Raw genomic sequence first — 22,268 nt, 5'->3', positions numbered from 1 at the left:
CGCGATCATGCAACGCACTTTCTCGCAATGCCGGTGCAAGCAGTTCTTCGACCCCCCGATATTTTGGGGTTGATTGATTTAAAATTAATTTTTCGACAGAAAATATAATCGTTATCGAAGGAAGTTCACGAACAATAGAATATACTTGTTAATAATTTTTTAAATTTAAATTCATAAAATTGTGAAATGTTTTCGTAAATTTCTAGTCGGTATTTTTGTCGATTATGCACAATGTATGCTTGTTTTTTTCAATTTAACTCAAATAATTAATCAACCAAATGATAACTATTTTTATTATAGTTAAAATTTTGTTTGTTCGACGTATGTAAAATTATTCGAACTTGTATACTTTCGAATGTTTTCATTATCTATTGAGTTACACTTGCTCCATATAACTAAACATCAGAAATCAAATAGCAATTACTAACAGTGCGAGTAACGAAGTGCTTTAAAATATTTTTATTTGAAATCTAGTACAATAAAGTCATACGCTACTGGTACGCAACGTGATGCTGAAAGCAGTGTAATATAAACGCAATTACTTGCATCGCTGCATGTGATTTACATGTGGCTTCACATATATATAATAATAATAAACATAAAAAATGTTACTTTTTTACTTACAAGAAACTCACGAATACAAAATTTCATAATGTACGAAAAAATGCGCAACATTTAGTAACAACATTTTAAAAAATAAATTATTCATATTAATTGGAAACATAAATTAACGAAAACATTTTTTTTGTACTGCTTTTAATTATACATATTAAGAATTTACAGTTTCGCATTGATGTATAGAAGCATAGAAGATACTTTACAAAACTGTACAGTTTATTAATTATGTAATTTTATTGTTTGTACTGTGTACACAATATAATTTTTCATAATAGTAAAAGTATATAAACAAGTTTGAACGATTTTCCTAACTCGATACAAAATATTGTATCAAATATTATTACTTTCAAAATTTTGTTGATCAAACACTTTCACAAAATGCTTTTGAAACTATTAGGTTGGCCGATAAGTCATTACATTTTTTCCCAATAGATGTCAATACAACTTTTGGAATGTAACCAACTTCATTTTAAATGGTAATCGCTGTATACCCGGATAGGTTATGGTTTAAGTTTATTTTTAAAAAGAGTCTTCCATAATTTTGTTTAAAATTGTTTATTTGGCATTGATTTTAATATACATAACTCCAAAGAACATTTGGAGCATCATATTTAGCTCTATTCCTTCCGAAAAGGAAAAAATGCTATGCAAGCACATCAAAAGTTATGTGATGTACATGGTGAAGACGTTTTAAAAATATGAGTGCCAGATTTGATTTACAAAATTTCAACTCAGAGATTTTAATATTAGGGATGCTTCATGCTCATGAAGGCCAATCAAAGTTAATGGCGACAAAATACAGGTACTGATTGACTCGAATCAACTTTTGACAACACAAAAGTTTGACTTTAAATTACTTCTAAGGAACCAAACCATTAATTTGGATGTTTACTGTCACTAACTAGGTAAATTAAATGTCATCAAAGAGAATTGTCCAGAATTTGTGAATTGCAAAAGTGTTGTATTTCACCAAGATAATGCTAAATCACACACATTTGGTCATAAAACTGAGATGGGATATGTTACCACATCCACCATATTCATCAGACTTGGCACTATGTGATAACCATTTATTTTGTTCCTTACAAAATGTGTTAAATGGCAAAACCTTTACTGCTGATCTTTGTTTTCTAAAATGGTTTTTTGCAGAAAAAGATAAAAACTTTTTTGAACGCGGTATCATAAAATTGCCTGAAAGATGGCAAAATGTAATTAAACTAAATGGAAAATACATTATTGATTATAGTTTTTGTTTTCATGATAAATTTGTCTTTTATTTACAGAGGAAAAAAAACATAATGACTCATTGGCCAATCCAATAAAATAAAACACATCGAATTAAAGATTTATTTAACATTCTCGACAAATTTTCCATTTATTTGACTTTATGTAGTTGGCTTAGATTAATTGACTTAGACAATTACGATTTCTTTGACATTTAAATTCAAATTTAATCAATTTAATTATTACTGAAACCATTGAATACAAGTTCAATTGCTGCCTGAACATCACCATTTGTAAATTGCAATGCTTGAATATTTAATGTGTCATCTTGCAGTCCCATTTCATGCATTTGCGCTAACTGTCTTTGCAAATCCGTAAATTGTGGTAAAACAGGTGGTAAGATTGGTGGCAATATAGGGTCACTGATTAAACCTGGTGTTGCCGCAGAAGCTTGTTGCATAGCTTGTGTGAACATTTCTGTAGTTATCACTCCAGAGTTTGTACCACCACCTGAAGTAGAAGAAGAAGAATTGGAGAGGGGAAAACTTCTAACTCTTGCTCTAGAAACTGCTGCTGCAAGTTCTGCAGCAATAATCGTAGCATTTGATGAATTTGTAGATAGATTTGGCGGCTGTGTAGAATCTGAAGATTGAGAAGAATCTCCTGCCATTTCTTCATCGTCGCTCAAATTATCTAAATTATAAGAATAAGTAGTAGGTTGTGAATTGGATACTGAATTGTTGGAGCTGACAGTTGCATTGTTGTGTGCTTCTTCATGAACAGCAACAGCTATATTATGCACAGCTTCTACTAGCATTGGATGTACTTTTGCGAACCTATTTATGTAGATAACGTACATTTTAATTTTATGTAATAATAGTATAATCAAATATACAAAACAAAATTTACCTTCTAACAGTATCTACGTCTGTAAAATGTGGCATTAAGTCAAAATTTAATAAAATAGCAATTGCTATAGTATCTTCTTTTAATTCAGGAAATGATGAAATAATATTACTTAGAAATTCTGGTCTCTTGGCGAAACGCTAAAATTTATAAATATATTTTATTATATATTTTACATGTTATAAGAAATAAACATGACAATTACATGCAAAGTACTATGAAGTACAGGATTATCTGTAATGGACTTAAACACTGAGACAAGCTGTAAAATGCTATCTTCCGATATATATTTAGGCAGTGTTGATGTTTCTGTTTCCTTTTTCTTTAAAACGTATATCATTGCATGACTTTTTAGACCACAATATTCTAGTGTTAGGTCATCTTCAAGAATGCACCCAGAATAAATCAATTCTAAAAAAAACGAAAAGAACAAAAACGTTTTTATGATCATAATTTAACCATTACTTTTGTTAAAATTATATTTAATGTTATACTACAAAAAGAATTATAATAACTGTTTGTTATATGTTGTTTGTATGTTAGAAAATTCAAGGATCGTGTGTAAAAAAAATATCAACACAAAGTACAAAAGCAATAGTTTTACTTTGAAAAATAAAATATCTTACCAAACGATTCTCTCGATAGGTTAAACCTTCCAGCTATCTCACATTTCAGATCCTTAATTTTAGTTTTAAAATTAACATCATTTAATTTAATCGTGGTAAACATTCCAGGTTTTAAACTCAAGCTTAAAATTAATTCCGAAGTCATTACTGTCAGTGATAAATCGTATTTGAAATCACAAAAGATGCACTTCTCGATCGATACACTTTTTGATTTTACAAAATCATCAACTTAATATGACGGATATTTGTTACTTATCAATATTTTCGTTACGTTCACGTAATGTTTTATGGTCATACACTGTGGTGTAACATTTACTATTCTAAAAATTTAAACTATCTCTGTTTTAGTATTTTTAGTGTTACACTATTTTAAATAAACTTTCAACCATGTAATGTAAAGTAAGATAAAATAGTATTTATTACAAGAATGTTCGTAAATTAAGGAATTAAAAACCTCGTTAATTTATTACTTTTATTATATATTACATTACAAATTGTTGATTTGTCGAAATTGTATAATGTAAAATTGGTATAATATAAACTGTAGAGATGACATTTCAGAAATATGTTGAATCGATAAACGATGTCTCGATAAGTCCACTAGTCGTTGTATCGATACTTTTACGATGTAAAACTAACGCTAGCGCCAGCACTAGCAATATGACGAGTAAATTCAGTAATATGTTTGCGATAATTTGAAATAGCTAAATTCAAATAATTTTCATATAATATTGTACAATATACAATTTTGACACGACTTTGATGTAACATAAGAACAAACAGAAATGCAAGACATTTGTGAAAATATTCGTACAGCTATTGAATATGGACGTACCGATATAATTAGATCCCTTTTAGATGCACGTACGTATAAGAAATTTTACATTAACATTATGTATATTTGTATGATTTATCACAAAATATGCTAGAAATAATTGCATTTAAAGTATAGTTGAAACATGAATTAAAACATATCACATTGAATTGAATATATATCGTGCAACAACACTTTTAAAGTACAAATATCTAAACTTTTTACTCCACTTTTATGACAGTTGAAAATGGTAATTCAGCTAAAGGTATAACAAAAGACAAGATTCTAAATCAACCACTCTTAGAAGAAGGTACTTTCCTTTCATATGCTGCAAAGGTAATTATATTGCACATTGTAAAAGTATATTGCATGGAAATGTATTATAAAGAATAAGACTTTTGTCATTGTTTTATATAAAAATGCAGATTAATCAGCCAGATATTGTACGAACGTTATTAAGTTGTGGAGCTAATCCTGCAATTCAAAATACTAATGGACATAATGCTGTAGATGTTGCATCAAGCGATGTAATACGTCACACTTACATTGAAGAATTGTTGAGAGCAACTGCTGCATCTGAGTATGAATTTTAATATCATTTATCATATTTGTGAATAATATAAAGATTATTACATTTAAATATATTTATAATATTATATAATTATTTAAAGGATAGACAGAGTAGTGCAATTATTAGATGCAGGATTAAATGTAAATTCATGGGACTCTCATGGTAGTAAGAATACACCTTTACATTGGGCAGCTTGTTACGGAAACAAAGATATTGTTACTTATTTAATTGGTAAAGTTTTAAAACATATTATATAATAGAATTATTAAATTTATTACCATGCAATAAGATTAGACTTTTATATAGGTAGGGGAGCAGATGTAAATGCCATAAATGGTTGTGGTGCAACGCCATTACATGATGCAGTAAATCGTGGTGATGTTACTATTTGTCAAGAATTATTACAAGCAGGTGCAAATCCTCTTGTAAAGGCATCTAACGGGTATATAGATAATAAACTATTATTCTAATAAGAAATATTTGATCATTTTTTTAAAGAAATAGTTTGTAGAACTTTTTCAGGGAAAACCCCATATTATCTTTCGAGAGGAAAACAACCTTTGCGTTGTTTTGTTCAAAAATATTTATCAAACTTTGAATCTAATAAGAGTAAAACAATGCATAGTCCAACTGCATCGTTTGCAGAAGGAAATTCCTGTCAAAAAAGTCTTTCAAGTAATATGAACCAACTTTCTATCGAATCTAATAAGTCAATAGACCCAGTGTATGATATACCTTTACATGAATCGGGTAAAGATAGTCCAACTAAAAGTGCAGAAAAAGATGGACTTTATAGTTTACTCTGGCCACAACCAAAAACTGTTGTTGAATTGAAAAATTTGTCTGCATCTTTTATTGCTGGAAAAGAACTTTTTATATCTATAATACAGGTATAACTTTTTAACATAACTGCATAATGGTTATTATTATATCGTGCACTTTTTGCATTTCTTTTATAAATTGTGCTATTACGCAGGGTAGTGAATCTATACATAAAATATTAGATGTTTGGGAAATTAGCAGGACACATTTATTAGAATTGGGTCATGATGTAAAAATTGGTGAAGTGCATCCCACCTCTGGAAAATTACTTAACGACAATAGAATCGAATGTATAGTAAATAAAAAGTTATTTAATAAACCTGATGGATATCAGTTGCATATTTCACAAAACACTATTAAAGTTGGTGCTGGAAGCTTAGCTGGATTACATTATGCAGTTTGCACGTTTGTACAAATCTTGCGGTTAAGCAAAAATCATAGTAGGTCAGAAGAATGTGAAATTAAACCTGTTTTTATAAAAGATGAGCCAAGATTTTCGCATCGTGGTATATTGTTAGATATATCACCCAGAGGTCGCATACCTACTTTAGAATATTTACTACACATGATTGATTTATGGTCGTCTTTTAAAATATCCTACTTACATTTGTATTCAAGACTTATTTCAAATTGTGATTGGCAACTTTGTTATTCAAAGTCAGAGATGGTTACTCTTGACCGTTATTGCAGGTTTGTTTACTATTGTATTAAATTGTATTGAACTATAATTATTATTATACATTAAATTTTACACATAAATACATTAATTTTTATTACAGAGATCGACATTTAGATTTAGTTCCAACTTTAGATGTTGATTCTAATGTGAGTCAACATCATTTATCACAAATGTGGCCTATATTTCAAGAATTGCTAGCAGTATTTCCAAGTTTAAGTTATGTTCATGTTGGGCCCCGATTGGCTAGTTTACTTATTCAAGCAGACAGTTTTGATTTGAATCTGTCAATTAATGAAACTATAGAAACAGATATGTCAGAAGTGTTTAAATCATATTCTTGTCTTCAAGAATTATGGCACATTTTAAATTTAAATTCGAATACTACATTGTTACTTTGTTCAAATGGTTTACATTCCAAGCCAGAATTTCATAATATACCTAACAACATTATTCTGGTTGAATATGGATTTCAGGTAAATAATATTGTTTTTTATTTGCTTGTTTTGTTAGAAATTATTAAACTTTAATTCATGACTATTATTATATAGAATAAAATTTTGTTTTATAGGCAGATTATCATTTTTCGGAGTGGACAGAAGCATTTAGAATAGCAGGTGGTAATGTTTTATGTAGTTCTGGAACTGCTAGTTATAATAGTTTAGCAGGATGTCCAGCCTCGACTCATGCCAATACAAAGAATGCAGTAAAAACTTCCCTTGAGCAGGATTCAGTAGGTATAATTGTAGCACATTGGTCTGGGAATCATCATCTTACTCCACATCCCTTTGCTTGGATCGGATATTTAATAGCAGCAGGATTGGCTTGGAATCCAGCTTGCGAAATAGATATGGGGGTTGATGACAATTATGAAATGTCTGAAGTGTTTGGATCAAAGTAATAATTTTACTAAATATCTCAAAGTAACGAATAAGTATTTAAAGTTTGCGCAAAAAAATATTGTAACAGACATTACTTTTTCAGGCAAAAATGTATTACAAAATTGCTGGATGTTCATATTTTCCAAGATTCAGAATATAAAATTGGAAATGCAATATTAGAACTGGGGCGTTTGGATACTTTAGTACTTACTTTAAGTAAAAACCAAGGAGCAAAATATTTACAACAAATCCCTGATAATAGAGGATCAACATTGTACAGATTATTAACAGATCCAGATAATGTAAATTTGGAGTATCTTTCGGCTGATTTGTTTGCAGTGAGTATAAAAGTTATAGCTATAAATTCTAAAGTAAATATAAGTTCAGATTGAACATAGAAGAAATAATGCTTTTAATTTTTTTTAACAGAAAGTAACAAAGCAAATTAAACGCATTTCTCATTCATTGTACGAAGCCAATTTATCATCAAAATTTGAGTCAATGGAAATACAAGAACTTCAATTGACTGCTGACTTAATGTTAACAGCATGCAAAATCGGGAGAACCCTCATTGGCGTTGGTGTTAATCCTAATAGCAATATGGGTCTTGCAGTAATTAATTTAGGAGTATGTAACCTGCCACCTACATTTAGAACCGATGTAGCAAATAAAATGTTGGCTCATATAGAGCAGTATAAGGGTTCATGGTTACAAAGGCATTTATCTCAGGGCCTTCAAAGCTCTTTACTAATCCTGACTAGTGCTTTACATAGGTTTGTGCCAGAATCATAATTTCTTATACTTTAAAAACATAAAAGACTTTTTATATTTATATATAAATGTTAGTTTCTGCTATACAAGACTGCAGGTATATGCTGTGCTGGAAGCAGTTGCACATAGAGCTTACGAATGTTCCTTTAAAAGAATACTTATAGGTACAGAGTAATCTAACCGCATTATCTCTGTTATTTTAAATACTTCTTCCTGGTTGAATGTCTCGTATTTCATTCATTTTTAATGCTTAAATAAAGGAGGCACTAAGGGAACATTCTCAAGGTCTAACAAAACTTTATAAAAAGGTATCGTTTATACCAATATATAATGTGAAAAGTGATAATTACAATTATAGAATTAATTCAATTAAATACAATTGGATTTAGCAATTATGCAATATGTTTTTAATTCATTACAATATATTAATTACTTACACAAGACTTCTGTATTAGAATTGGTATTTAAAATTTATATACAAAAATATTTTAATATTAAAAGTTTCTAAAATAATATAATTTTATATATTTAGTAACCTAGACTAGAACTCCTATTTTGTAAAATAATTGAATAGTTTAGTCTGACCTGCATATTTTTTCAAAATATAAATATCAGTAGTATCGATAAGCTATCCATAAAACATTTGTATACTTAAACATGTATTTACGATATTAATTTCCATCGATAGAATACATTTTGATAGTATTTTTTAAATATTTTATACTATTACACATGTATATAGCAAAATTAATATATCTACAACACTTTTAAAGAAACAAAACTTTTCTTATGTCTATTCTTTAAATAAGCAATCATAATTATTGAAATATTTAAATTGTGACAATTTAAAAAAATGTTCAATACAATATTGAAATATAAAATTATGTTAATTAATAAAAAATGAACAATTCTACAAATAAATATTGAAAAAGTATAATTTAATTATTTTATTGTACAGTATTATCGTGTATAAGATTATTTTTGTTAGTCTGATTCCATCCACCCATTTCTAAATCTTGTTTGTGCATTGTTTCATTTTCTAACGCTTGAAGTCTATAGAATTCATTAATTTCAAACTGATATTTTGGAGCTGTAATACCGAAAAAGTTGGCCAACCATTCACCTAGGTAATCACAACCATCCAATACTTTAGTACCAAACCACGTTGTTTGATACCAAGTCCAAGGTATCCAATTAAGCGTCTTCTGTAAATTTCATGTTATAATTTGACATAAGATGTATTAAAAAACTTTTATTGATTATAAACATTAGAAAAGGTCATTACATGATGACTATAAACAAAACTTAACTGGGTCTATTTGACTAACTGCTTTATTCTCCTCAGTAGCATCTATTTCATCTTCAGAGTATTCTTCTAAATCACCATCCGAAAAATGCAATATACGTTTTGGTTGTTTCTTTGGTTTAAGACCCTAAAATTATTTGAAATGTGTATAAATATAAGAATTCTAATACACTTTTCCAAGATACATACTTGCATAACATTACTATTATTTTCGACTAAATTAACGTCAGATAAATCGCAAACATCAATTTTTTCTGGATCCATGGTTCTTATTTTGAATTTTTACAAAATTTCTGGTAATTACAGGAAACTGTTTATAAATACATTGTCAGACCTTATTTACAGTATGAACCAAACAGAACAATACAAGCTATACGAGCTACACTTTTCATTAATACGAGACACTCAAAACGAAATCCATTGGAGAATGCTTTGGAAAGTATGAACTTGAAGACAATTAACACATTCCTTTTCAGGAGATTACAACCACAGACAAGATATTAAATAGAGGGTGCAGTTAATGTATTTTGTACCACAAAATTGTAACAGTTCATGATCATAGACGAGATATAGAATAGACAACCACACTTATGAGAACTGGTTTGCTAGATCGTGTGATATATTTTGCCTACTGTGCTACCGAGCGATCTTACAACAATTAGTGTCATAGTAAAATTACAGTAATTTAGAAGTAGTAATTTAGTTATATCGAAACTACTAGTTCCAAAAGTATTCATTTTCACAAATGGACCTTGTAACATTTTAGCAAAATAATACAAAGAGTATTTTTAAAGTTACAGTCACCTGAACAATTTAACAAAATTTTCTCAACCTTACTTATTTTCAATTATGTATTCTGTGTAAAATGTATCATATATCCAAAAAGAGAAATAATCAAACAATATTTGAAACTGTCACATGTCATTCTTTGATTCAAAATGTAGGTTAACATAAAAGGAATGCAAGTAAAAAAAAAGAAAGGAAAAAAACTATTTGAGTTATTTAAAATAAGTTTATTGAAAAGTATCAGAGTTGTTCATCATTTATAATGTATAAATAAAATACATATTGTAAATTTAATATTCAGAACATGCGGAAATGTTAATAACAATTGCGTAAAGGAACATTCACTGAAATCGTACGCCTTTCACAGATTTTGCAATATCTTCATGTTTATTTATCATAATTAATAAGAACTGATATAATACCATGGTTTAAATAATTATTAATAATATCCTAGTATGAATAACAATTTAAAATATCAATTTGTTGAAATATTCGATTAGATCGAACAAAGGCAATCGAAATAACTGTAGATCACCTTCTTGATGGTATATATAGAACCCCCCGATTGCCGAAAATGTCATTCTACCGGAAGCCTTCAAGGTGGATGGACGTCTCCATTTTGGGTACCTAAACCCTACGCGGACTACCATGGATACCTGTTGACCCCTTGGTAACCAATGCTAACCATTGATAGGCGGTAGTCAATACTGGTGAGCACTCTCCAATTCTTTTTATTTTTTACTTGCTTCATTTACCCGACATATCTGTATTTATTCTCCGATTTTAATTTGTACTTGTTTACTTTTTTTTGTCAGTGGTCCGTTAATTTTCTTTGTAACTGTGTGACTGTGTTTAACCATTAACCAATTTCATTTCTTCTTTACTATGAATGTCTCTGTTACTCTTTAGCTACGTATAACATCGAATTTGGATAATTTATAGTAAGATTTCATGATTTTTAATAATTTACTATTTTAATTTCAATGACATGTTTTACCGTGTTTTCTATGTAGTATATATTTGATTTTCTTAGCTACATATTACATCGAAACTGTAGGGTGGCTGTAAATTTAAAAATATTCTTTGTATTATGTGGCTAAAATGTTGCAAGGTCCATCTAGTGTTAGGTCATCTTCAAGAATGCACCCAGAATAAATCAATTCTATTAAAAACGAAAAGAACAAAAACGTTTTTATGATCATAATTTAACCATTACTTTTGTTAAAATTATATTTAATGTTATACTACAAAAAGAATTATAATAACTGTATGTTATATGTTGTTTGTATGTTAGAAAATTCAAGGATCGTGTGTAAAAAAAATATCAACACAAAGTACAAAAACAATAGTTTTACTTTGAAAAATAAAATATCTTACCAAACGATTCTCTCGATAGGTTAAACCTTCCAGCTATCTCACATTTCAGATCCTTAATTTTAGTTTTAAAATTAACATCATTTAATTTAATCGTGGTAAACATTCCAGGTTTTAAACTCAAGCTTAAAATTAATTTCGAAGTCATTACTGTCAGTGATCAATCGTATTTGAAATCACAAAAGATGCACTTCTCGATCGATACACTTTTTGGTTTTACAAAATCATCAACTTAATATGACGGATCTTTGTTTCTTATCAATATTTTCGTTACGTTCACGTAATGTTTTATGGTCATACACTGTGGTGTAACATTTACTATTCTAAAAATTTAAACTATCTCTGTTTTAGTATTTTTAGTGTTACACTATTTTAAATAAACTTTCAACCATGTAATGTAAAGTAAGATAAAATAGTATTTATTACAAGAATGTTCGTAAATTAAGGAATTAAAAACCTCGTTAATTTATTACTTTTATTATATATTACATTACAAATTGTTGATTTGTCGAAATTGTATAATGTAAAATTGGTATAATATAAACTGTAGAGATGACATTTCAGAAATATGTTGAATCGATAAACGATGTCTCGATAAGTCCACTAGTCGTATCGATACTTTTACGATGTAAAACTAACGCTAGCGCCAGCACTAGCAATATGACGAGTAAATTCAGTAATATGTTTGCGATAATTTGAAATAGCTGAATTCAAATAATTTTCATATAATATTGTACAATATACAATTTTGACACGACTTTAATATAACATAAGAACAAACAGAAATGCAAGACATTTGTGAAAATATTCGTACAGCTATTGAATATGGACGTACCGATATAATTAGATCCCTTTTAGATGCACGTACGTATAAGAAATTTTACATTAACATTATGTATATTTGTATGATTTATCACAAAATATGCTAGAAATAATTGCATTTAAAGTATAGTTGAAACATGAATTAAAACATATCACATTGAATTGAATATATATCGTGCAATAACACTTTTAAAGTACAAATATCTAAACTTTTTACTCCACTCTTATGACAGTTGAAAATGGTAATTCAGCTAAAGGTATAACAAAAGACAAGATTCTAAATCAACCACTCTTAGAAGAAGGTACTTTCCTTTCATATGCTGCAAAGGTAATTATATTGCACATTGTAAAAGTATATTGCATGGAAATGTATTATAAAGAATAAGATTTTTGTCATTGTTTTATATAAAAATGCAGATTAATCAGCCAGATATTGTACGAACGTTATTAAGTTGTGGAGCTAATCCTGCAATTCAAAATACTAATGGACATAATGCTGTAGATGTTGCATCAAGCGATGTAATACGTCATACTTACATTGAAGAATTATTGAGAGCAACTGCTGCATCTGAGTATGAAATTTAATATCATTTATCATATTTGTGAACAATATAAAGATTATTATATTTAAATATATTTATAATATTATATAATTATTTAAAGGATAGACAGAGTAGTGCAATTATTAGATGCAGGATTAAATGTAAATTCATGGGACCCTCATGGTAGTAAGAATACACCTTTACATTGGGCAGCTTGTTACGGAAACAAAGATATTGTTACTTATTTAATTGGTAAAGTTTTAAAACATATTATATAATAGAATAATTAAATTTATTACCATGCAATAAGATTAGACTTTTATATAGGTAGGGGAGCAGATGTAAATGCCATAAATGGTTGTGGTGCAACGCCATTACATGATGCAGTAAATCGTGGTGATATTGCTATTTGTCAAGAATTATTACAAGCAGGTGCAAATCCTCTTGTAAAGGCATCTAACGGGTATATAGATAATAAACTATTATTCTAATAAGAAGTATTTGATCATTTTTTTAAAGAAATAGTTTGTAGAACTTTTTCAGGCAAAACCCCATATTATCTTTCGAGAGGAAAACAACCTTTGCGTTGTTTTGTTCAAAAATATTTATCAAACTTTGGATCTAATAAGAGTAAAACAATGCATAGTCCAACTGCATCGTTTGCAGAAGGAAATTCCTGTCAAAAAAGTCTTTCAAGTAATATGAACCAACTTTCTATCGAATCTAATAAGTCAATAGATCCAGTGTATGATATACCTTTACATGAATCGGGTAAAGATAGTCCAACTAAAAGTGCAGAGAAAGATGAACTTTATAGTTTACTCTGGCCACAACCAAAAACTGTTGTTGAATTGAAAAATTTGTCTGCATCTTTTATTGCTGGAAAAGAACTTTTTATATCTATAATACAGGTATAACTTTTTAACATAACTGCATAATGGTTATTATTATATCGTGCACTTTTTGCATTTCTTTTATAAATTGTGCTATTACGCAGGGTAGTGAATCTATACATAAAATATTAGATGTTTGGGAAATTAGCAGGACACATTTATTAGAATTGGGTCATGATGTAAAAATTGGTGAAGTGCATCCCACCTCTGGAAAATTACTTAACGACAATAGAATCGAATGTATAGTAAATAAAAAGTTATTTAATAAACCTGATGGATATCAGTTGCATATTTCACAAAACACTATTAAAGTTGGTGCTGGAAGCTTAGCTGGATTACATTATGCAGTTTGCACGTTTGTACAAATCTTGCGGTTAAGCAAAAATCATAGTAGGTCAGAAGAATGTGAAATTAAACCTGTTTTTATAAAAGATGAGCCAAGATTTTCGCATCGTGGTATATTGTTAGATATATCACCCAGAGGTCGCATACCTACTTTAGAATATTTACTACACATGATTGATTTATGGTCGTCTTTTAAAATATCCTACTTACATTTGTATTCAAGACTTATTTCAAATTGTGATTGGCAACTTTGTTATTCAAAGTCAGAGATGGTTACTCTTGACCGTTATTGCAGGTTTGTTTACTATTGTATTAAATTGTATTGAACTATAATTATTATTATACATTAAATTTTACACATAAATACATTAATTTTTATTACAGAGATCGACATTTAGATTTAGTTCCAACTTTAGATGTTGATTCTAATGTGAGTCAACATCATTTATCACAAATGTGGCCTATATTTCAAGAATTGCTAGCAGTATTTCCAAGTTTAAGTTATGTTCATGTTGGGCCCCGATTGGCTAGTTTACTTATTCAAGCAGACAGTTTTGATTTGAATCTGTCAATTAATGAAACTATAGAAACAGATATGTCAGAAGTGTTTAAATCATATTCTTGTCTTCAAGAATTATGGCACATTTTAAATTTAAATTCGAATACTACATTGTTACTTTGTTCAAATGGTTTACATTCCAAGCCAGAATTTCATAATATACCTAACAACATTATTTTGGTTGAATATGGATTTCAGGTAAATAATATTGTTTTTTATTTGCTTGTTTTGTTAGAAATTATTAAACTTTAATTCATGACTATTATTATATAGAATAAAATTTTGTTTTATAGGCAGATTATCATTTTTCGGAGTGGACAGAAGCATTTAGAATAGCAGGTGGTAATGTTTTATGTAGTTCTGGAACTGCTAGTTATAATAGTTTAGCAGGATGTCCAGCCTCGACTCATGCCAATACAAAGAATGCAGTAAATACATCCCTTGAGCAGGATTCAGTAGGTATAATTGTAGCACATTGGTCTGGGAATCATCATCTTACTCCACATCCCTTTGCTTGGATCGGATATTTAATAGCAGCAGGATTGGCTTGGAATCCAGCTTGCGAAATAGATATGGGGGTTGATGACAATTATGAAATGTCTGAAGTGTTTGGGTCAAAGTAATAATTTTACTAAATATCTCAAAGTAACGAATAATTATTTAAAGTTTGCGCAAAAAAATATTGTGACAGACATTACTTTTTCAGGCAAAAATGTATTACAAAATTGCTGGATGTTCATATTTTCCAAGATTCAGAATATAAAATTGGAAATGCAATATTAGAACTGGGGCGTTTGGATACTTTAGTACTTACTTTAAGTAAAAACCAAGGAGCAAAATATTTACAACAAATCCCTGATAATAGAGGATCAACATTGTACAGATTATTAACAGATCCAGATAATGTAAATTTGGAGTATCTTTCGGCTGATTTGTTTGCAGTGAGTATAAAAGTTATAGCTATAAATTCTAAAGTAAATATAAGTTCAGATTGAACATAGAAGAAATAATGCTTTTAATTTTTTTAACAGAAAGTAACAAAGCAAATTAAACGCATTTCTCATTCATTGTACGAAGCCAATTTATCATCAAAATTTGAGTCAATGGAAATACAAGAACTTCAATTGACTGCTGACTTAATGTTAACAGCATGCAAAATCGGAAGAACCCTCATTGGCGTTGGTGTTAATCCTAATAGCAATATGGGTCTTGCAGTAATTAATTTAGGAGTATGTAACCTTCCACCTACATTTAGAACCGATGTAGCAAATAAAATGTTGGCTCATATAGAGCAGTATAAGGGTTCATGGTTACAAAGGCATTTATCTCAGGGCCTTCAATGCTCTTTACTAATCCTGACTAGTGCTTTACATAGGTTTGTGCCAGAATCATAATTTCTTATACTTTAAAACCTTAAAAGACTTTTTATATTTATATATAAATGTTAGTTCCTGCTATACAAGACTGCAGGTATATGCTGTGCTGGAAGCAGTTGCACATAGAGCTTACGAATGTTCCTTTAAAAGAATACTTATAGGTACAGAGTAATCTAACCGCATTATCTCTGTTATTTTAAATACTTCTTCCTGGTTGAATGTCTCGTATTTCATTCATTTTTAATGCTTAAATAAAGGAGGCACTACGGGAACATTCTCAAGGTCTAACAAAACTTTATAAAAAGGTATCGTTTATACCAATATATAATGTGAAAAGTGATAATTACAATTATAGAATTAATTCAATTAAATACAACTGGATTTAGCAATTATGCAATATGTTTTTAATTCATTACAATATATTAATTACTTACACAAAACTTCTGTATTAGAATTGGTATTTAAAATTTATATACAAAAATATTTTTATATTAAAAGTTTCTAAAATAATATCATTTTATGTATTTAGTAACCTAGACTAGAACTCCTATTTTGTAAAATAATTGAATAGTTTAGTCTGACCTGCATATTTTTTCAAAATATAAATATCAGTAGTATCGATAAGCTATCCATAAAACATTTGTATACTTAAGCATGTATTTACGATATTAATTTCCATCGATAGAATAAATTTTGATAGTATTTTTTAAATATTTTATACTATTACACATGTATATAGCAAAATTAATATATCTACAACGCTTTTAAAGAAACAAAACTTTTCTTATGTCTATTCTTTAAATAAGCAATCATAATTATTGAAATATTTAAATTGTAACAATTTAAAAAAATGTTCAATACAATATTGAAATATAAAATTATGTTAATTAATAAAAAATGAACAATTCTACAAATAAATATTGAAAAAGTATAATTTAATTATTTTATTGTACAGTATTATCGTGTGTAAGATTATTTTTGTTAGTCTGATTCCATCCACCCATTTCTAAATCTTGTTTGTGCATTGTTTCATTTTCTAACGCTTGAAGTCTATATGAAAATGTCATTCTACCGGAAGCCTTCAAGGTGGATGGACGTCTCCATTTTGGGTACCTAAACCCTACGCGGACTACCATGGATACCTGTTGACCCCTTGGTAACCAATGCTAACCATTGATAGGCGGTAGTCAATACTGGTGAGCACTCTCCAATTCTTTTTATTTTTTACTTGCTTCATTTACCCGACATATCTGTATTTATTCTCCGATTTTAATTTGTACTTGTTTACTTTTTTTTGTCAGTGGTCCGTTAATTTTCTTTGTAACTGTGTGACTGTGTTTAACCATTAACCAATTTCATTTCTTCTTTACTATGAATGTCTCTGTTACTCTTTAGCTACGTATAACATCGAATTTGGATAATTTATAGTAAGATTTCATGATTTTTAATAATTTACTATTTTAATTTCAATGACATGTTTTACCGTGTTTTCTATGTAGTATATATTTGGCTTTCTTAGCTACATATTACATCGAAACTGTAGGGTGGCTGTAAATTTAAAAATATTCTTTGCATTATGTGGCTAAAATGTTGCAAGGTCCATCTATGTTATTTGACAATTAATCACTTAACATATAAGATTCATAACAAAGGTCAGAATAGAGGTTTGAGAATAAATGGGGCTTGGAAAAATTGATTATAATTTTAGAGTAGCTAGATGTAGCATTCATAATATTCTCATGTTTTATTTTGCTAAAATATTTTCAAGTTTCATCTGTGAGAATGAATATAATTTGTTAAAATTACAATATTTTTGAGAACTACCAAATTTGATAGAACAACAAATGATATATAAAGACGAGTTTTCTAGATTTACTACCTTTGTCGACTTCTTGAACAAAGAGATCAATGAAAGATGACTGATATTTTACTAGGTCGATAATTCAGATCGTGTAATATCGTTTTTGTAATATAAATTATGTTCTGTTCATCTTGTCTCCGCTGTCAATATACGTAGTTTTAATTTCTCACCACTTAGAGCGTTGTCATCTTTTTCCGATGTTACCTGTGACATCGAAATCGTAAGGGAGCTCATTTATCCTCGATCCGTGTGACATAAAAGAGCACTCATAACGTTTATTTTACGTATATCTTGTTTGTGTACAGAGACGAGTTTTCTACACTTATTTTTTTTAACGATCTTAGTGGATCAGTTGGATATAGTTCTTTTACACGAAGAAATCGTCCCAAAATCACTAATATTTTACGAGGTCAGTATTGTAGATTATAGGACACCAACTCTTGTAAGATGAACCGTCTACTTTACATCTCGTCTGTGGCTTGCCATCTATATATTTAAATCATACATGGAATATACTTTCAATTGATATATACTTGTTTAACAATTAATCAAAACATAGTTACTAACAATACAACATGGTTCAATCAGTCTGTTAATTATATGTTCTTTTCAACCTTTTTTTGTGTACTTAAACACTTCCTGAATCTAATATGAAAAAATAATATAACAAAACAGAACTATTTATCCCCTAGTGTATGATTCATTGGAAATCGAAATGCAGCCCCTGTTGCTTTTATTATTTTTATTTATAAACTTTATATTCTTTTATCAATATCGACGTTTTAAGTGACATTACCATTACGGATTTTAATTCGTGATAAACAAAAGAAGTAGTAAAAATGAAAAAAAAAAAAACGAAGGAAAAATATTATGCGCTGAAATGGATGTTGAAGATTTTATACAAGTATGAACAGGATTTATCGATAATACAAATAGTACCTACGCAATCGGTTGCGTTTTGTGTCACAGTGCTGTAAGGAATAGCGGTTCAGATCTGAGGTTTGCGCCTGGTCACCATGGTGACAGTTACTCGGTCGTAACACCTCTTGCTTTTTTTACGTTTACGTTAATTCTTTATAGATGCTGTTCAAGTGATATTTCCTTTAATCATAAATTTGTGATGGCACAAACGTTCGTATGTTTGCGATACTTTCTCATCGGTGGTGCTATCATCGTTGGCGTAAGTGCATATTTCCATTAACTATAAACAATACCACTGATATAAGTATTTGCACGTAATGAATTATGATTGAACGCAGTGTGTAGTTATGAGAATTCGTTTTATTTCAATTATTGAAATTAACAAAATATTATATTCTTTTTTGGTTCGGTTCTTGGACGTTGTTCTATTATTAAAAGTACAGCAGTCGGTGACCAGTTTCCGATTTGTCGCGGAATTGGATATCTGCCAATCGACTACGTTGTTAGATCATTGCTCTTTTAAGAATTGCGACATCCGGTTTTTGAATTACAGTTAAATAATTTTTCTCTTCCCTCATCTTGTGTTAGTAATGTTTTTCTAATACGATCTAACATTTCGTTATGTTGCTATATTTTCAGCTTTATCAAAATAGTTCGATTCGTTTTTGTTATTGATTAATATTATCGTAACGCTAATGATTTTGATCAAAATATAAGAAAATAATAACATATACCGTTTCTTAAAAAATAGTCTAGAGAGTCGAAACGCAAATAAAAATTATGTTTTATATGTGTTACCGTTATTTTTTTTATTTCCGACGATTTTATTTTTACTTTCATTTTACATTATAGAAAAGTTTTGTAACTTAATAAAAATAACAAAGTAATGTTTTGATGAACAAAAATACTACACTCTGTTCTTATAAACAGTAACATTTATGTACCTGGTTGTAACACCTAATCAGAGATAAATTCTGTACGTCTAGATAAGATTTTTACGTGAATGTGTCGGAAAATATTCGTGATATCGATATCGTATAGTATCTTATCTATAATATCAACACTGCAGAATTGTGTGAACAAACTTATGCAACACTACATTGATGTGACTTATGTGCCATTATTAAAAAAGATTAATTCTAAATTAAAATAATTTTGGTTGACACAAAAGAAACATTATTTATAACAGTATATAATTTAAAAAAATTTTATTATTTATTTGTAAAAACATTTCATATTGCAATAAAGAAGGTATCCAATAAATATTATAAACTATCAGAATACAGATATTCAAATGTGTCATAAACAAGTTTATTTATGGAGAATAAATATTAAAAATATTTCTCAGTGACAAAGTAATACGATTGATATTAATTATATTCAACAAGTTTAAATACTTTATTAATGCAAAACATTGATAGTGGAATTAGTAATAACTTCAAAACCTCTTATAAGAAATCTTTTCTTTTAAAGTGTTCAACTTCATTTGAACATTATGAACAATACAAAGATTAGATAAATAACTATTCATCAGAGATATTATCACAAGATATTATTTGAAAATACTTTACTAAATGATAATACGTCTCTCAAAGTGACTAAAAATTTCCATTTCTTCTTTCACAGGTATGTGGTATTATTCAGAGCATATGTGCTGGCTATTTCATATATCAACTCTATGAATATTCACCTCTCACCCCTAGTAATGTATGCGGTTCATCAATAACTTTATTAGTAATGGGTCTGATAACATGTATGATAGCTTGGTGCATCTGGCAATTCTTAAATTTCATGCACAGAAGTCAAGTTATAATTGTAAGAAATTATTTTTAATTGATATTTTATGTCAATTTGTTCTACTTACACAAAAATTACGTTTGATTAGTTTATGAATGAGTTTCACTTATTTTCTTGAGACATGTAAGATCAAAGTTCTGAACTACCTTTTGTTGTTACAATAATATATGTATATGTATTGTACAGTTTTCTTCCTTATCTAACTACGATAAAAAGACATGTAGTTCTGCATTTAGTTTGTCCTAGCGCTAATAATTGTTGCGGGTATCAACGCGAGTGCTGGAATATGGGCTCTTGTGAGACATGAACAAGTGGATCTATTACCAATGGCACACCTCGAAAAAGTGTTTGGATCAGCTATCTCGGATGATACACATCTTTGGAATCGTATGTACTCCAAGGTAAATTTAAAATTTAATTTACTATTGACGTTTTGTAGCATCTGCACAATTAAACTTTAGTTGTTACATTACATATTTTCATTGAATATATTTCTTTTTTAGTTACATTGTTGCGGTATAAATGGACCCATTGATTATCATAACCATGGTGCACTTCCTTGGTCTTGTTGCGATAATGAGACATTACTTCAAAATTCTAATGAAAACAAAGGTGTCTGTACTACAATATACTCAAGAGGTTGCCAACATATAGTATTAAATCGTACTAGATCGATTCTCCTTCACATTTTCCTACTTGCATTGTGTACAGTATTATTACAGGTAATATTATGATCTTTTTAATTCTTTATTTAAAATACAATTACAAATGAAATTTTTGTTCTATTATTTTAGGTGTGTTTTATAATATGTTTGACTTGTTATATGAGAGCTTATCGGGAAAGAATGGGAAAAAGAAAAGAATTAATGATCGCTGCACAAACATATATGCAAACATGCAAAGATATAGGAGCGAATAATAATCTTCTCGGTCAATAGTCACAGGATACTGCAAGGAACGACCGATGTTTGACAATCCAAGGGAATAATTACATCACTTTATCGCGTCACATACCTTCATTTCAATCAAAGTGATATTTTATGCTAGTAATGCAATTTAGATTTCAATATGGTTTCATTTATACTGAATATATCAAATACATCAAATTTTATTATTTTAATACGTGGCACACTATATAATGTATTGTAAAATTCTATGCTAAAAATATTGTGCCACATTGGGAAATTGATACTTTATACCAAATAAAAAGTTCTTTTGTTTAAAAATAATTTTTTATAAAAAGAATTAATCAGTAAATTCTATCATTAATAAAATAATTTTTTAAACACAATGAAATATTAGTTTATAGAATAATAAATAATCTTTAACTTTATGTACTGACAATGAGAGTGTAAATAATGTTTGCCTGACTTAAACGTACAATTGTAGATCTACTGTTAGAAGATAATGTAATTTTTACCATTTTACCATACACCAAATAAATATTTGTAATATGATGCATTGCGTATTTCAGGTTTCAGATTTATTTAAAAGTGTAATAATGTCTGTAAGAAGTCATTTTGAATTCGCAGTAGATTAGTTTCATTTCAAGAAAATATAATGACTATGTTTACCTGAATCTTATTTATACAAAATTCTTATAAATTTAAGTAATAGCTTATATTATTTTTTTTTTTACACGATCAAAATTACAAAGTTGTCCGATTTCCGAGATTTTATATATATTAATTGGTAATGAATTATTACTTATTCGAATTCCTATAAAACAAACAAATATAAAAATTATGTTTTTTTTCTTGTTTACGTAAAACTTAAA

At 28.7% G+C, this 22,268-nt stretch overlaps 5 protein-coding genes and 2 long non-coding RNA genes across 14 annotated transcripts; 3 read left to right on the top strand and 4 right to left on the bottom strand.

The window, feature by feature from the left end:
- Nucleotides 1-1,951: 1,951 nt before the first annotated feature.
- On the bottom strand, nt 1,952-3,894 carry LOC143144409 (ubiquitin-like protein 7). 2 transcript variants are annotated; one of them, XM_076306770.1, is made up of 4 exons: nt 3,375-3,894; nt 2,975-3,159; nt 2,752-2,888; nt 1,952-2,678 (listed from the first exon to the last, which is right to left on the bottom strand). In XM_076306770.1, exons 1-4 carry the CDS (start codon nt 3,517-3,519, stop codon nt 2,078-2,080), a joined length of 1,068 nt encoding a protein of 355 aa, XP_076162885.1. In that variant the 5' UTR covers nt 3,520-3,894; the 3' UTR covers nt 1,952-2,077. The 2 variants fall into 2 exon arrangements, with proteins under 2 accessions (XP_076162885.1, XP_076162884.1); XM_076306769.1 differs by having other exon boundaries at nt 2,954-3,159; nt 3,375-3,876.
- Nucleotides 3,865-8,434, top strand: LOC143144407 (uncharacterized). Of its 2 annotated transcripts, none has more exons than XM_076306767.1 (11): nt 3,865-4,238; nt 4,430-4,524; nt 4,614-4,768; nt 4,860-4,990; nt 5,066-5,201; nt 5,271-5,649; nt 5,736-6,271; nt 6,361-6,733; nt 6,829-7,154; nt 7,227-7,476; nt 7,568-8,434. In XM_076306767.1, exons 1-11 carry the CDS (start codon nt 4,160-4,162, stop codon nt 7,928-7,930), a joined length of 2,823 nt encoding a protein of 940 aa, XP_076162882.1. In that variant the 5' UTR covers nt 3,865-4,159; the 3' UTR covers nt 7,931-8,434. The 2 variants fall into 2 exon arrangements, with proteins under 2 accessions (XP_076162882.1, XP_076162883.1); XM_076306768.1 differs by having other exon boundaries at nt 3,867-4,238; nt 7,242-7,476; nt 7,568-8,432.
- Nucleotides 8,435-8,627: 193 nt separating this feature from the next.
- LOC143144410 (protein FAM177A1) lies at nt 8,628-9,788 on the bottom strand. The gene is made up of 3 exons (XM_076306772.1): nt 9,405-9,788; nt 9,220-9,342; nt 8,628-9,114 (listed from the first exon to the last, which is right to left on the bottom strand). The coding sequence occupies exons 1-3, from the start codon at nt 9,477-9,479 to the stop codon at nt 8,857-8,859; spliced, it is 456 nt and encodes a 151-aa protein (XP_076162887.1). The 5' UTR covers nt 9,480-9,788; the 3' UTR covers nt 8,628-8,856.
- A 780-nt stretch (nt 9,789-10,568) lies between these two features.
- Nucleotides 10,569-11,824, bottom strand: LOC143144721 (uncharacterized). 2 transcript variants are annotated; one of them, XR_012991499.1, is made up of 3 exons: nt 11,379-11,824; nt 10,999-11,163; nt 10,569-10,910 (listed from the first exon to the last, which is right to left on the bottom strand). It is a non-coding gene; the product is annotated as an uncharacterized LOC143144721 (long non-coding RNA). The 2 variants fall into 2 exon arrangements; XR_012991498.1 differs by having other exon boundaries at nt 10,569-11,163.
- A 162-nt stretch (nt 11,825-11,986) lies between these two features.
- On the top strand, nt 11,987-16,429 carry LOC143144720 (uncharacterized). Of its 2 annotated transcripts, none has more exons than XM_076307419.1 (11): nt 11,987-12,239; nt 12,431-12,525; nt 12,615-12,769; nt 12,861-12,991; nt 13,067-13,202; nt 13,272-13,650; nt 13,737-14,272; nt 14,362-14,734; nt 14,830-15,155; nt 15,228-15,477; nt 15,568-16,429. In XM_076307419.1, exons 1-11 carry the CDS (start codon nt 12,161-12,163, stop codon nt 15,928-15,930), a joined length of 2,823 nt encoding a protein of 940 aa, XP_076163534.1. In that variant the 5' UTR covers nt 11,987-12,160; the 3' UTR covers nt 15,931-16,429. The 2 variants fall into 2 exon arrangements, with proteins under 2 accessions (XP_076163534.1, XP_076163535.1); XM_076307420.1 differs by having other exon boundaries at nt 11,988-12,239; nt 15,243-15,477; nt 15,568-16,428.
- Nucleotides 16,430-16,893: 464 nt separating this feature from the next.
- On the bottom strand, nt 16,894-18,992 carry LOC143144258 (uncharacterized). Its single transcript, XR_012991383.1, has 3 exons — nt 18,717-18,992; nt 17,792-18,259; nt 16,894-17,460 (listed from the first exon to the last, which is right to left on the bottom strand). It is a non-coding gene; the product is annotated as an uncharacterized LOC143144258 (long non-coding RNA).
- On the top strand, nt 16,993-21,842 carry LOC143144257 (uroplakin-1b). 4 transcript variants are annotated; one of them, XM_076306508.1, is made up of 6 exons: nt 16,993-17,108; nt 18,854-18,953; nt 20,321-20,509; nt 20,728-20,892; nt 20,995-21,213; nt 21,286-21,842. In XM_076306508.1, the coding sequence occupies exons 2-6, from the start codon at nt 18,894-18,896 to the stop codon at nt 21,427-21,429; spliced, it is 777 nt and encodes a 258-aa protein (XP_076162623.1). In that variant the 5' UTR covers nt 16,993-17,108; nt 18,854-18,893; the 3' UTR covers nt 21,430-21,842. The 4 variants fall into 4 exon arrangements, with proteins under 4 accessions (XP_076162623.1, XP_076162621.1, XP_076162622.1 ...); XM_076306506.1 differs by lacking the exon at nt 16,993-17,108 and adding an exon at nt 18,023-18,182 and having other exon boundaries at nt 21,286-21,841; XM_076306507.1 differs by lacking the exon at nt 16,993-17,108 and adding an exon at nt 18,324-18,772 and having other exon boundaries at nt 21,286-21,841.
- The last annotated feature ends 426 nt before the right edge of the window (nt 21,843-22,268 follow it).

The sequence above is a fragment of the Ptiloglossa arizonensis genome, chromosome 3 (genome assembly GCF_051014685.1).
Source record: "Ptiloglossa arizonensis isolate GNS036 chromosome 3, iyPtiAriz1_principal, whole genome shotgun sequence".
NCBI classification, from domain to species: Eukaryota; Metazoa; Arthropoda; class Insecta; order Hymenoptera; family Colletidae; genus Ptiloglossa; species Ptiloglossa arizonensis.
Note: the sequence above shows the minus strand (reverse complement) of the source record. Positions and strands in the feature narration are given on the sequence as shown.